General features: G+C 31.4%; 2 protein-coding genes, 1 non-coding gene and 5 pseudogenes across 3 annotated transcripts; 6 read left to right on the forward strand and 2 right to left on the reverse strand.

The window, feature by feature from the left end:
- Window positions 1–2,109: 2,109 nt before the first annotated feature.
- Kpol_2001p23 (uncharacterized protein) lies at window positions 2,110–2,778 on the forward strand (the record flags this gene model as incomplete). Its single annotated transcript, XM_001646330.1, has 1 exon — window positions 2,110–2,778. The coding sequence occupies one exon, from the start codon at window positions 2,110–2,112 to the stop codon at window positions 2,776–2,778; it is 669 nt and encodes a 222-aa protein (XP_001646380.1).
- Window positions 2,779–5,566: 2,788 nt separating this feature from the next.
- Kpol_2001p23apseudo lies at window positions 5,567–5,677 on the forward strand (annotated as a pseudogene).
- Window positions 5,678–6,067: 390 nt separating this feature from the next.
- Window positions 6,068–7,596, reverse strand: Kpol_2001p24pseudo (annotated as a pseudogene).
- A 924-nt stretch (window positions 7,597–8,520) lies between these two features.
- Kpol_2001p25pseudo lies at window positions 8,521–9,330 on the forward strand (annotated as a pseudogene).
- A 1,191-nt stretch (window positions 9,331–10,521) lies between these two features.
- On the forward strand, window positions 10,522–11,495 carry Kpol_2001p26pseudo (annotated as a pseudogene).
- Window positions 11,496–11,580: 85 nt separating this feature from the next.
- Kpol_2001p26apseudo lies at window positions 11,581–11,838 on the reverse strand (annotated as a pseudogene).
- A 1,098-nt stretch (window positions 11,839–12,936) lies between these two features.
- Window positions 12,937–13,008, forward strand: Kpol_2001trna1. Its single transcript has one exon. It is a non-coding gene; the product is annotated as a tRNA-Glu (tRNA).
- A 756-nt stretch (window positions 13,009–13,764) lies between these two features.
- Window positions 13,765–15,327, forward strand: JJJ2 (Jjj2p; the record flags this gene model as incomplete). Its single annotated transcript, XM_001646331.1, has 1 exon — window positions 13,765–15,327. One exon carries the CDS (start codon window positions 13,765–13,767, stop codon window positions 15,325–15,327), a length of 1,563 nt encoding a protein of 520 aa, XP_001646381.1.
- Between the last annotated feature and the right edge of the window lie 315 nt (window positions 15,328–15,642).

Here is a 15,642-nt window from a genome sequence, read left to right on the forward strand (position 1 = left end):
TTGCAAGGGAGAAGTGGCAAGGAAATAATATAATCTAGACAGACTAGACTAGGCATTTCTATCTTAACTTGACCTTGGTAACATCAAATCTGCATATATCACTTGGTTGAGATAGGTTTATTTGAGTTTTAAACTGTAGTGAATCTGAAAATTTTTAATACTAAATTTAGCTCATTGCGTGGTGACCGGATGGATATCATTGGATGTTTAACCGTTAATGAACATACGTCATAGTTAGTGAAGGATGATGATTGAAAAAATTTTCACTTTAACATACATACATACATACATACAGTTGATTTGAAGGTTTTGAAACGAACTAAGAGGTGGAACTAGATTTTGCAATATCCTCTGAGGGGTTTAAATGCTAAATTATTCATTTATAGAGAAAAGTCATTCGAAAAAAATGTTATGTTCAGATGGTATTCCATCTGATTGATTTAGGTTAGGCTGGGTTGAGTGAGATACGAGGGTGACGTACAATTTTGATTCAGGTTAAACTTAATGTTTTATGGTTTTTTATTAAAAAATACTGTTAGACATTTGCTTCCGTGGGTTGGACCTGCAACTGTCGGTCGACTAAATTGTCTACCTTAAGAGGGGGGCATGCCCTATCGGTTGATTCTAACCGAAACTAAAAATCTCAATCTTGTTTCCTAAAATGGCAATACACTTCCTGAAGACAATCAGGGCCATGTATCGACGAAATTGGTACTGAGATTGAAGTCAAAATTAGGATAGAAATTGAGAATAATATACCTTTAGATGCCACCAAGTTCAAATTTATTTGTAAAAAGAGACTCCCCGGTGATTGGCGACGGAGATTACTAGTTCTAGATGGAGATATGGTTTAGGTTAGGAAATTTGGAAATTAAATAAATACAAACGAGGATATTTTAATAACTAAGCCTAAAATAGATATAACATTGGATTGCATTCTAAAATTGCACATCTAGGGCTTTTTAATTAAATAGATTCTCATTCAATTCTTTTGATCATATTTTGTCTCCCTATTACATATCTACTTTGGGCTTTAGCACGTGATTTTACAGTCACGTGTTTATGGATACAATTTTCACTTGTATCTATCTTATAATTGGATCAGTCGATCTTCTTGTTAAGTAGAGAAGGTGAGTTAAAATAAAGGAAACTATGTAATATATAGACAAGTGTTCACATTTTATAAAACATGTTTACTAATCCCTTTATCTATCTATATATATATATATATATAGACATTTATGAATTTGTCTATTAATTAGTTAAAGTATGCTGGCATTGAAACGTTGATGTAGTTTCAGTCCCTGACATGTCTGCTGGTCTGATTTCCTAATGCGGCTTCGCTTCGCTTGGTTTCCCCAAATCAGATTTTTGTTACCTTTTTAGGCAAACATGGCTGGGTTAAAACAGCTTCCAATATAGATCATATGAAAGTTTTACCAGTAACTATAGTTTACAACATCTAAAAGAGCTGGTTTCCCTCAGATCTGGCAAGTTCGAAGACATGCATACAATGTGAAAAAGGTACTTGTATCGCTGGTTTGGGGTATGATCAACTTAATTTTGATTCCCTCAATGTTCTTTTTTTTCAATATGACCCTCCATTGTTCTTAGTATGGATGGTTCCAGGGTGGTTTAAGAATTACGATTTCGAATTTACTGAAAACGAGAAATTAATGGTTTCTTCTTCTTTAGTAATACGTGAACCAGCTTATGCCAAGTCCCTCATCTTGTCTCTATTTTGCTTCGATATGTGATTGTTCAGCAACTAACATCTGATATCAATAGTGATGTGTCAGTATTCACAGCCCAGCAATGCCAGCATCAGAAAAAAAAATAAAATGGCTTTCATGATATCGCAATTATTTTGCTGAGCTGATCTTTTCGAAATGTGATGGGTTTGGCTCATTAAAACTTGATTTTGATTCATATATAAACCAACCTTGATTCATCTATTATTCAATCAATTCTCATCTTCTTTTCTATTAACTTGTAATGTTATAAAATATAAAAAACCATCAACAACAACACTATTAACAGTTTACAACTGCAAATAATTAAAACTTTCAATAAATATTCCTCAACCTTTTCAATTTTAAATCATCAAAAATGCAATTCAAGAACACTATGATCTCCGCTACTTTGGCTACTACTGCTATGGCTGCTTACCATCCATCTGAACCATGGGAAACTTTGACTCCAACTGCTACATACTCTGGTGCTTTCACCAACCACTCTACTGATTTCGGTATTGCTGTTGTACCAGTTACCACTTCTGTTTCCACCGTTTCTGCCACTACCACTGCTGCTACCACTACTACTGCCGCTACCACTACTACTGCCGCTGTACACAAGAGAGATGACGTCGCCACTACTGTTTCTTCTTCTACCACTACTTTATCACCAACATCTACTCAAGCTGCTCCAACTTCCTCTGCTACTTCTATCTATGCTGACTTTGATCCTATTACCGCTGTTTCCTGTAAGAATGAAGGTAGTTTAACTTTGACTTTGAATGGTTCCGTCTTGACTGATGGTAAGGGTAGAATTGGTTCTATCGTTGCTAACAGACAATTCCAATTCGATGGTCCACCACCACAAGCCGGTGCCATCTACGCTGCCGGTTGGTCCATCACCAGAGAAGGTAACTTGGCTTTAGGTGACAGTGATATCTTCTACCAATGTTTGTCTGGTAACTTCTACAATTTGTATGATGAAGCTATTGGTGCTCAATGTACTCCAATTCACTTGCAAGCTGTTGACTTGGTCGACTGTTAAATTGAATAAAATAATTAAAAAAAAAATGCATCGCATTTAAATTCTGCAAAATATCATAATGCAACACGGATAGCAACGACTAATTTCTGCTTAATTTGAATGTTCTTTTATTTCGATTATTATTTTATTTCATTAAATTTCATCTGTACATTATTGGGTCTAACGTCAGAAATTGTCAACTTTGATTTAAATGTTTACAACTGGTTACCGAGCTCATTTCCACGCTTGTTGATATTAAATCAAAAGTTTTCAAGTTCTTACTAACGTCGTTTATATTATTAGAATTAATACATTATTTTATATAGGTTAAAATATATTTTCCATTCATTTTATATTAAGTTTCAAGATTTATACTTGTTGAACAGTAAACAGAATTGTATAATTTTTTTCTTCTGGAAAAGACATAGAATTTATCCAATTTTGCCAAAACGTTAAATGGAAGTGTGAAACGTATCTGGAACATACATTATACAAATATCAATTTTGAATCCTACAAAGATAAACTACTACTTCATATTATCACTTAAAATATATAATACTCCTTGTCCATATTTTGTTCTTCTTGAGATAATGTTATCAGCGGTACAATTCCCACCTAGTCTAATCTATTGTTAAACATTAACCAATTATAAATATTACACACACCTCAATATTACAAGCTGATAGTGAAGAGCAAGTTACTTAATCTAGGTAGTATTACATAAGATATTGAATAGAAACATGGATCGAACACTGAATTATTGGGAATCTAATAAATTTGTACAAGAATTTGAGAGTCATTGAAGATTGCACATATGAATGCCTGATTTCTCAATAGAGAAATCATAAGAAGCTAAAATAAATATTTTAAAGCACCATACTTGAATTCTAGGGATCAGGATATTTTCAGTAATCACCGTTGACTTCTATTTTTTGATTTGATGCATTCACGACGTCAAAAACTAAATAAAAATCTGTTAATACTATTAGGAAAGAATTAAATTATATAAACTTCTTTATTGAGTAACTTGAGTATATAATCAATAACTTGTGGAAATGTATCCTCACTTTCCTACATTGGGTTTTGTCACTAAGGAGACCAATGATTTACATATTGGATAAAGGAAATCTACATAATACTATCTATATTGAGTATTAGAATAATCTACTAATTCAAAAATTTAAAGATCCAAATACATTGACTAAGATTATCAATTTATTTTATTTGAAAGTTTAAAAACCCATTGCACATCATCTCTACTTCTAGTTATATAAAGCCTAGTTTGATCGAAATCCCTCAGCTTTAATTACTTAAAAAGAAAAAGAAGATGAACGATACAGCATTTGTATCAACTACCTCTTACAATATAAATGAATATAAATATTAATTTTTTTAACCTAATTGATCATTAATGGAAATCCCAGTCTTGCCTTTTATATTAAAGTCACCTAATTAATTGTCATGTGTGGGAAATGTGGAGATCCCATATGACCCAGTTTATTATGGTTAATTAACAATAAAAGCCTAATTGAGCCTAATAGGAAACTATAGGAATCAAATCGAGTAGTTTAACTCAAATATACCAGTTTAAAAATAAGAAGGCAAATAAGAAAAAGATCAGCATTTTCCAAATTCATCAAAAGGTTATAATAAAATTAATTACTTTAACTTTAATTACTTTAATCTTTGGGGTGAAATTGTTTCTTGAAAGAGACTAATAAATAATATAAGATAGAAATTTACAAGGCTTATTACTTGATCTTGTCGTATATTAGAGAGCATTTTCCAGGCAAGAATGTCTCAAGGATAGTCGTCGGTTTCTAGTGAATTCATACCATGTGAAAATATGCTGAAAATATTGTTTACAAATATGTTATCCCAATCTAATGATTATCATTCTGAATGCTGAAGTAGAATATTATCCACATATCACTGTCATCAGCTGATAAACACTGATCAACTATTTTGGTGAATCGAAAATAAAAAGATCGTTAGATCTTATTACCTGTATTATGAATAAAGAATACATGAATTGGTTTACTTGTGGGGTTCTAAGAGTAGTAATAGAAAATATCTAGAAGGAAGAATTGGTCTAGAAAGGTTTGAAATAAATATTTCCTTGTTATAATTTTTTGAACTGAAGCGTCAAGATATTGGCACTTTAGCAGTAAAACTCTCTATATTTCCAACACTATTTTAAGAAGCTCTAAGACTATTAATGCTATCAATTTTAAGATCTCGAGGATGTAGTCTGAATTATCTCATTCTAAATAATTCGACTCAATCCAACAAAATTGAAACGCTTTCTGAAATAAAGATATAAGTCATTCCTATTCTTGTCATCATTTATACTTCCAACACTATCTTCAACTTATTTACACTGACATTAAGACAAGCGCCATCTTCTTATAATGAGTTACCCTCTTAAAGTTAATCAAGTTTTGGTAATAAGCCCTTCTATTTCTTTAGTATCACCATTTATCATATGCTGTCGAACAAGATTACATATACCTCAAAACTTTCGTGACAGCATTAACTGGATCATAAACGTAGACTGAAATTGTTGGCATTAGATGCAGTCTAACGTGGGCCTGTTTGCATAACATTTAAGAGTAGGTGCTAAACCATCAAACAAATATCATATGGATTCTTTTCGTCTCAATTATTCAAGAATAATAATGAGTACACTGAGTTTTAGCATATAAACTGAACTAGATATATAACTCCAGTAACCAACATATATAAACCTCTTCAGTTCAGTACAGCATGGTATAGTCTATCTGCATTGTCTTGGGATAGACTATACCCCATATGAAGACGACTTGAGATACCGGATAACTTCCAAATGCTTACTGTTTCTATAGTAACACATATAGTGTATCTGTAAGAAAAGAAAGGTTCAATATGAATGCTATTTTTTATAATGCGTGGAAACTATACCCAACTGCGTTAGAACACATATCTCAACGAAGCGTCACATATTATCTAATTTAATTCAGCATGTTAAAGACAGGTTGGTTAAGGAAGAGTCTATTCTGATTTATAAATCAGCAGGAAATTGATTAGTATATACAGAGGTGGCATAAGCAGATAACTAAAGATAAATATGTAATTGGTATACTAGAAAAACTGCTTCTGATGGAGAGAAAAAAATAGAAATAACAGAGTTCTTGTTTGGGGCATTGACTGTTGTAGGATTATCTATCCCAGTTATAGCTGAAATAAAATTAGGTACAAATTATTAAAAATATAAAGGATGATATTCTTGAAAACTTAAATAAATATAAAAGCATTAAAGAGTTCAGAGAATTAGTTGGTATCACACAAGATGTCTGAAATGCTTACTTCTTCATAACGTGATAAAGGATGATGATCTAATTTATTATTAATTTCATCAATATCAACTTTAAGAGGTGGATCTAAAACAATTTCTTTTTCTAAATCAAGATGTTTTAGAAAATACCCTTTCTTTTTTGCTAATCCAAGTTGATGTTCATAAATTTTTCTGCTAGACATATAAGCATATTTAGCTAAATCAATATCTGGTTCTATATCCTCTAAATTATTAAAATAATTGTACTCTTGACCAAAACAAGTAACTAAATAATAAATATATTTAGAATCTAATAAGTTTAAAATATCGTTATCACGAACAAATCCTTTATTTAAATGTAAAACATTAAACTTATTAAATAACCAAAAAGGTTTATATTTTAAAAACAATTCTCTATTAAATAAACTATTAATAGTAATATTAGAAACAGCGTTTCTACAAACATAATCAGGAAATTTATCTTGATTTTGTATAACCATAGCTGCAAAAGGAGCACTGTTTAAAGCACCAATCTTTGCATATTCAAAATCACCTTCTTCTATTTTATAATTATTAACATCTCCAATAGACACAAAATATTTATTCATTTTTAATATACTTCTTCCGCTATTTCTTGTTCAATATCCCCAAAATATTCAAATAAATAATTTATAATCAAACTTCTATTCAAATCATTCTTATATTTTAAAATATAACCCACACCAGTAATATCATTACTATTAACTAAATCAACAGTTAACCTGAATACAGATAAAAAAACATTATCTATTCTATAATACTTGGGATAATTAAAAACAGAATCAAAATATTTATGATACAAATCATTATTATCACCAGAAAAAACAATATCATCCTCGATTAAATTATTATCAATAAAATAATCACTAACTATATTGATAAAAGAATAAACAAATTTATTTTTACAAATATCTAACAAATATTTTCTATTCAAACAAACAAGAAAATTCATTGAATATGGAAATACACCATCATCAAAAATAATACATTTCTTAAATAAATCATCCCAATCATTTACAACACTTATAAAAGAAACTGGAAATCTATACTTTTCATTTATATTTAATAAATTAAAACAAGTTGATTTTTTGGGAGTATCAGGATAATTAATACATGATGGAACATACTCTCTTATTATATCATCCTCTAAATAATTACTCATAATAAATCTAGCTGAGATAGCAGTATAAACATTCTTATTAAATTTTAAATTAGAATGTTTGATTTTATAAGCAAAATAAAAACTATATCTACAACCTCTAACAATATAATAAGTTAAAACATTATTATCCTTTAACAATTTTATCTTACACTCTTGTTCTAAAAACAACTCGTCCCTAGAATCAAAATCATCGACATAAAAATAATACTCAAAAGTAGAAGGATCATAATTCTTTATAAAATTATCATAATCACCATAATAAGCTGCAAAACAAGCTTTATAATATTTACTTGATATGTTATTTAACACACTTAAATAAGTCATTCTTTCATATAATGAGAATATTTCAAATCATTAGAATATTCTCAATATTTTAGTTAAGAATTCTAGCTGTATTGGCGTCTGCTCCTTATAAGTTTACATGAAGCTGTGAACTAATAATTTAAAACATTACCATATATATAAAATATTGAGACAACATAAGAGAATGCGACCTCAGTAAAACTTAATCTTTACTTCACATCTTCAAAGTGGTAAAGGTACCACCACTACTGCTCGCGAAAATTTTTACCTAATTCGAAAACACTTCCTTAAGTCTCATTTTCGAAGATTAAATGTAGTGGGTGGTCCTGAAATAAAAGTTAAGCAAAGTGATATCTATAACTACTAGTAAGTTTCTGCAATCCATTCATTTCAGATTTAGTGACGTCGGGAATTTGTTCCTAGAATTGCTAATGTAAATATTACAACCAATATTTTCAATGACTTCATCTTTAGGCACCAATCTGTTCGATGAATGTAATTGATTCTTAATCGTTTACTTTCTTATATTAATGAGATGATAATTTGACAAATCGTCTGTCAAACTATCCTTGCCTTGGGGTTTTCTCAAAGAGGTAAATTTATTCACCTCATAATTATTCTTTTTTAAACTCATTTTGCAACCAAATTAAGTTTAAAAGTAAATAGCTATTTTCAACCAAGAAGATATAAAAAGGCTCTGTAGTATATGTGAATACATATGCTTTGGGTTGAACTAGTTGAGCTAATTATCGTGTGTCTATTATTATTTGTCTAATTACAACTAATCAAGAATAATCTATATTGCAAACAATTGAGATCTAAAATATGGAAAGCTCTATGCAAATGGAACAAATAGGCGTAGGTGAATTCAAAGATCAAATGAATCCAGAAGAATCGTTGGCTATTGGCACCGAGTCTATTATTCAGAATCAATCAGAGCGGAGCTTAACTCTTCCCAAAGTTTACCCAATTCTCTTTATAGTGGTTTTCTTTTGTTTAACCTGCTATTTTTATGATCCAGATCGAAATACATTTGGAGCCAAAGAAGTGAAAGCTGCTGTTATAATTTCAATTTTGACATCTCTTGCAATTGGCAAACGAAGCCATTGGTATTGGACTGCTTCCGCTGCTATTGGGGGCTTTTTAATCGCTACTGCATCAATAACAAGTGGGATTGCTGCAAATACCTGTTCAGCAGATTTGGGATCAGATAAATGTTGGATTTTTACTCCTATTGCATTAATATGCGGTGCATTGGGAAATGCAGCAACTTCAGCTGCTATTACATTTGGAGCTGCAAAGTGAGATGGTGGTTTGATCACTTTCATCTGATTGTTAAAATTCTACCTTTCTTCATCGGATAACCTTACTCATAATATTGCTACTCATCTGAACAGTGATCTAGGAAAATTGGGAGATTCAATTGTCAACTATACAAACCCAGGAAGTTCAAGGTGCAACATTATGTGAACTTGAGTGTCTAATCCATCATTCGAATTATTTTAATGCAGAAGTACGTTTCGTGGAATTGGGATAACGCACATGTGGGGTTTGACTAAAGAAGTTCAACAAATTAGAGGCCTTCTTGAAGAAGAATACGTCCAAGGGTTTTATAACTATCTTAGTTGGGCTCCGGTTTGGAAATATTGTTGGACTGTCACTGTAAATTCTAATCCAGGATAAACCGAAAGATATGATCCAATTGGTGGGCTATATTTTAATCTTCTGGATGGTGCGGATGGCTATTGTAAAGACTAGGCATAGTTTGGGATTGCCTCTACATATATTCTCACATAGGAAATTCCCACTAGGCCACATGCTATTCATGCGATTGTCAGGTGATCACGGAAACCCTACTTATAATAATAGCCGACAGAGCCAACAAATAGTTGCTAACCAAGACTGTATAAATTTAAATATATGCTGTCGTTCAATACATTAATGCTGTGTTCTAAGGAAGTTTAATCTTGTACCCATTGGCACTGGTCTCATCAAGATGTTATCCGGTATCAAATCGACATTTTTCACCATCGAGATTAGGAAAAATCAATGTTTAGCCAGATTCGTCAAATTTTGATGCATTTAATCAATGGCCCCTTCCATGCCATGCATGCCTATATGAAACCATCACAAATGATTACAAATGGATATTGACTACCACAATGGTCCAGATTACATGATAAGGTCTTAGTGAATTTGTTATAAATACGGACCGAATTCTCATTCACAATCTTTATAATCACTCTATGCTTATTATGTGTGACATATATTTCCCAGAACAAGAACAAGCTCAACTTTAAGTAACTAATTTAAGACATGAGTCGGCACTTCCAATCGGAACTGTCAGGTATTAATTCCATACAGTGAACGATAATGCCACGTAAAATTGTGTATTAGAAACATTGGCCATAACTCCTAATTGGAATCTTGTCAAGATTATTTTGTTGGTGCAGGTTCGACTTAGAATGAACTATTAATAGTTTCGAAGTTATCATTCATTTGTTGATTCATGTTAGACTAAGTTATTGGGAAACTAAATCTTATTTTTATTATATACAACTATAGAAGGATTAAATAGAGGGCAGGAATAGTTTCACTAAGATAGAAAACTATCCCTTTATAGAACTTAGGATTTTATCTAAATTTTCTAATTAGATGCTGGTTTGGTTTCTAATGCTAATCATATCCCAACATTTTTTTTAAGATTTTTTAAGACAGAAAACTATTCAGAAAGTAATTTCCTATGTTCAGTAGCATTTACGGATGACTATTGGTAGCAGATTTTTCACAATCAGTACTACTAAGCTAAATATGTGCGCAGATAATACAACTAGTAATGATACCAAGGTTCTCATTTCTGAGGAATAAGGGTATACATTTGCAATGTCAGCGTACCGTGTTTCATCAATTGCAGGTAATAGGACACAACAATGAACTTTATCACTTTTGATCTTTAACTATGAATCCAAAAGACCCGACATACTTGAAAACGATTTAGAAACACTATTCAAAGGATGGCAGTTCACTGTTAACCATGTCAAACGTGATGGTGTTATAGAACTATCGGACAATCTGGAAGTAAACTTTAATTACCCTGGGAGTGAAGATAAGGGAAATACGCATAGTAAAAAGTTGCTACAAAAGTTGGTTGATACAAAAGCAAATATATGGGATGCAATCAAAAATGTTAATGATGAATTCCTAAACATTAATGCTCTAATAGAGCAAAATTTGAAGTATGAATTTCTTTGTCTCACAATGTTCTATAATTGTGCTCGTTTCAGTGACGTAAAAAATATAGATCCAGCAACATTTGAAGTTATAGGAAATGAGTATATTGGTAAGATAATAAGGGGGATCGTTACAGAAACGAAAACTGGAGTTAATAGATATATATATTTCTATCCCTGCAACAATGATATTGATTCTATTGTTTCACTTTCTAAATTCTTAGAAATATCCGCGCCAGTGATCAAAACAATCAGAAATATCAAATGCTAAGGGATAGTTTTGTTAAGAGTTATGACCGAGTCCTTGGAAAGATGAAACCATATGAAATGTTTGCCATTCGCTCTAGTCCTAAGTCACACTTTGCTAGACATACAATGACAACACTTCTTACTTTCAAGGGCCTAACTCATATGGTCAATAAAGTTGGTGACTGGGCTGATAAGAGTGTCAGTACAGTGGCAAGGAGTAGATATACTCATATTGCAGCTGAAATACCAGAAATGTTCTTTGCCGTAGCCTCAGGATACTATGATTATGATGCAGTAATGAATAAACTTACCGCTCTTATTAAACCTAAACCCTATGAAGAGAGAATAATAGAATCCAAAGACCTTTCTTATGGTCAATGGAAAGATATTATACCTCTTGATATATTAACGTTAATATATAACTATTCCAACCATGAATAATAAGTGCCAAATATCTTTTAAAAGAGGACCATGCTTGATAGAGATCCTGCCAAACGTTGTCTCTAAAGATGCAATGCAATACAAAGATCGATAGGTAGTTAGCAAGACGTAATGGGATTTTTGCCGTATCATAAAATGCGGACTTTAGGAGTTGGAGTTTTGACTTTTCGGTGTCAGTCAGCGATGAGTACAATTGACGTTCAGCTTTAAAATAGGCTTGCGCATGCAACTTTACTCTCACATACTCCAGAAGGGCCTCTAGTAGATTGGTACTAGATAAAGATTCGGATACTGTAGTTTTGAAAGGACTAACAATGTCTTCAATTAACGTATCCTTTAGATCAAAATGGATCTATAGGCTTCGATGACATAACTTTAGTGAAATCGGTTTTCTTCTTCTCAACATTTAAAAGGGTCACACCAATGTGTAAAACTAGATTCAGTCTTTTCACGAGGCTGATTCTTCGTTTTAGTCACTATTGTTGTTTTTGTACAAGATTGTAGAGAATCAGAGGGTTGTGGATTCTTTACAGAATCGTTAATAATAGTAGATTGTTTAGTTGTTTGCAAGGACATTCTTAATAAGTTGATATTGATCCGGTGTATTAAAGTATAAAATATACACATGGGAATATAGTACATATGATAAGTGTCAATTAAGATCTTACCAGACTTTATATACAATGTTTAGATATTATTGACACGTCAGAAGCAAATACTTTCGTATTATAAACATTTCTTTATCCCTTATTAATAATGATGTTTCATATAATTCTTCACCCTTATTAATATTGAATTAATGAGTATGACTTTACGTCATCTCATAATTTCTGACAAAGATGAATGTATCGATTTTTCTCATATATTAAACGAACAAATTTTCAGTTCCAATGTATAAAACTATTTATGTTATATAGACTACTCTGTTACAAGAGGATGAACGAATTACCACTCACTGACCTCTGTAATAGGTCAAGCTGCCTATTTACCGTATGCCTCCTTGTCAGAATTATGAGGTAACACGTGATATATACGTATTACGACATTATTCATATAGGATAAAGAAATGTTACTTTACACGAACGTGTTATTTCTGACGTTAAAACTTTTCCAACACTTTATATAAGAAATGACAAGATCTTAATCGACACTTGTCATGTTAATTATATTCCCATGTGTATATTATATACTTTAATACACCGGATCAATATCAACTTATTAAGAATGTCCTTGGAAATAAATAAAGAATCTATTACTATGAATGATTCGGTAGAAAAACCACAACATGATTCTCTACACTCCTCTCATCAAAGCTGAAGGCTCTTGCCATTCTGACAATGTTGATGTAATTTTACCGTTCTAGAAACGTTTCAATAAATTCTCAAGAGTTATTTTCTTATTTATATTAGTAGTGTTTTCAAAAGTTTTTAACAATTACTATTCCGATATAGTGTAACGGCTATCACATCACGCTTTCACCGTGGAGACCGGGGTTCGACTCCCCGTATCGGAGTTTATTTTTTGTTTTTTAATTAAAACAGATCTTTAGTAAGTATATTAAATATAGAAAATTGGTACACCAAAAAGTTGTTGATTCTTTAATAAAACCATACCAACTACTCAGTATTCTTACTGTAATTTTATTTAAAGTCATCCAAGTACTGAATTCAATTCCTTTCCGTAGGTAAGATTTAATCGAATAATTGATCAATCAAAAAAATTGGACATAGAAATTAAACTGACAGGTTAAATTTATTCATTTTTACTTGACAAGAAACAAGCATTCTAGAAATCACTTATTTGCTATGGAATATTTAACTCTTCAAGACTCATTTTGTCATTTCTAATCGCTTCCAACTAAATTTGACCTTTAAAATTCACATATTAATCCTATCAACACAGTTTCAACAATATCCAACCATGTAGAGTTTATAGATTCTTAATTAATTCATCAAATGGTAGAAATTCACTTTTTCTTTTCGATATCATTAATGGCACTTTCATCATCCTTTATTAAGTTCATCGGGGCATCAAATTGTCCCAGATCAATATTGAAAAATTATTTGATTCAATGTACTACAAGGCCAATAAAAGATGTTAAAAATCTATTGGTTAAAGCAATAATTTATATACATTAAAAGAGAAAAGTATTAAATATATGTTCATCTGTATCACTTAGGTAATATTGGTGTTGTAATAAGTATTTACAATTAAAATAAGCCACATATTACTGTGAGCGTGAGTAGAGTTCCTCTTATGAGCTATCACAATGAAAATTGATGAAACCACATATTACTCTGTCTTAGGATTACCTACAACAGCTAATAAGAAGGATATCCATAAGTCTTATTTAAGACTAGCCCGTAAGCTCCATCCTGATAAGTCCAAATCCAATGATTTTGAAGAATTATTCAAGGTTGTTGTCCAAGCTCATTCAATTTTGACTGATATTTCTAGTAAGCAAGAATACGATGCTATATTAAAGAGAAAGGGATTATCCAATTATACTCCATTAGGTTATAAAGAGCATACTAAGAAGCAGAATCAGAGCAATAATCTGAATCAGCAAGATGCTAGCAAAAACTCCAAGAAGAATGATGGTGTACCTACTCAATCCAAGGTTACTAGAAAGAATAAACCTTATGAACAACAACCGTATGGATTTGGATTAGATTTCAATGAAGGTAGTAAAATGAAGAAAGATAAACAAAAGGGCCGCAATACATCGAAGAATTCTAAAGAACAACAAGGTAGCCAAGAAACTACAAATACTTCCGAAAATCTACAACGTAACGCTAAAGGTAACAAAAATAATAAAAATCCTAGAAAGGATAGATTTCACACATTAGACAATAGTTTAGATACAGAGAATGACAATAAAAGGAGAAATATTAAGAAAGCTAAAGATCGTACCTCTAAGGACCAAAATACTTATTCACATACAAATTATCAACGAAAAAGGAATAAAGTAAAATTTACACAGGGCAGTATTCGAATGAGAAATCCAGAGGCCACTCAATCTAATCCAGACCTCCAAAATGATTGGGATCCTTTAAAAGATATTATATCACAATTTGGGAATAGTAATATTCAAGATGATTTTGGAATAGAAAATATAAAACCAAGCAGTGATCCAAGAACGTTTGAATTGGAAGATCTATCCTTAGATTGTGAATATGATTTTGTAGAATCAAATTCAAGAGTCAGAAGGGCAAATATGCAAAATGTTTTTATTAATGAGATGGATAGATTGATGATAAATGATCCACTTGACATGAGTAGCATTAAGCATAGTTTGTACTCGATACCATATACCAAAAGGCAAAAAACGTCACAATCAACTTATACATTTAATGATCAAAACTACAGATTCACAGAGAGATTACCGAGACAAGAGAATTCTGAGGGACCATTTGGAGAAATACCAAGTGTCTTTGAAAGTTCAACAGGGACAATGGAGAATCATCGATCAGATTTTAATCTAAGAGGAAGACCTGAAACTAGAGAAAATGATAATATCATTATACCTGAAATGATGCATTTCCCTGATGCGGTTACATCAAAAGAAGAAGAAGTTTCATTGAAAACACGATTCAACCATTTCAATGAGGACTGCAATAGAACTAAAGAATACATATTAAAGGTTTTAAAAAATCGTATCAGTGTAGATAAAGATTTAAGCGATATGATGACAGTCCCAGAATATCATTCATTAATCCTTGCTACTAAATCATTTGACGTTCACTTATCGAAACAATTACTAGAACTAAACGAACTTCAATTTAATGCTGGTCAAAGATACACAGAACTTTTCAAATCGATTCAATATTAACCTCTTAATAATAAGAATCACTATAGCATCCTGTCAGGAGATAAATAAATAAGTAATATATAAGACTTCTTTAGACAATCATCATAATATCTCATTTACATCATACCAATCATTGATTTAACTCATAGTTGGCTACGACTCTTACTGACGCGTTATTAATTACATCAAAATTGACGCGTATCAAGATCAGTACAAAAGAAAAAAAAATTGGATATTATAGAGGTTATGTTAAAAACTATGAAACCTTTGATCTTATTCAATGTTTTCAAGTTATATAAAGTGATTAAGTATTTGAGATCTAGGATATCTATTACT

Source organism: Vanderwaltozyma polyspora, genomic scaffold, assembly GCF_000150035.1.
Source record: "Vanderwaltozyma polyspora DSM 70294 KpolScaffold2001 genomic scaffold, whole genome shotgun sequence".
In the NCBI taxonomy this organism is placed as follows: domain Eukaryota; kingdom Fungi; phylum Ascomycota; class Saccharomycetes; order Saccharomycetales; family Saccharomycetaceae; genus Vanderwaltozyma; species Vanderwaltozyma polyspora.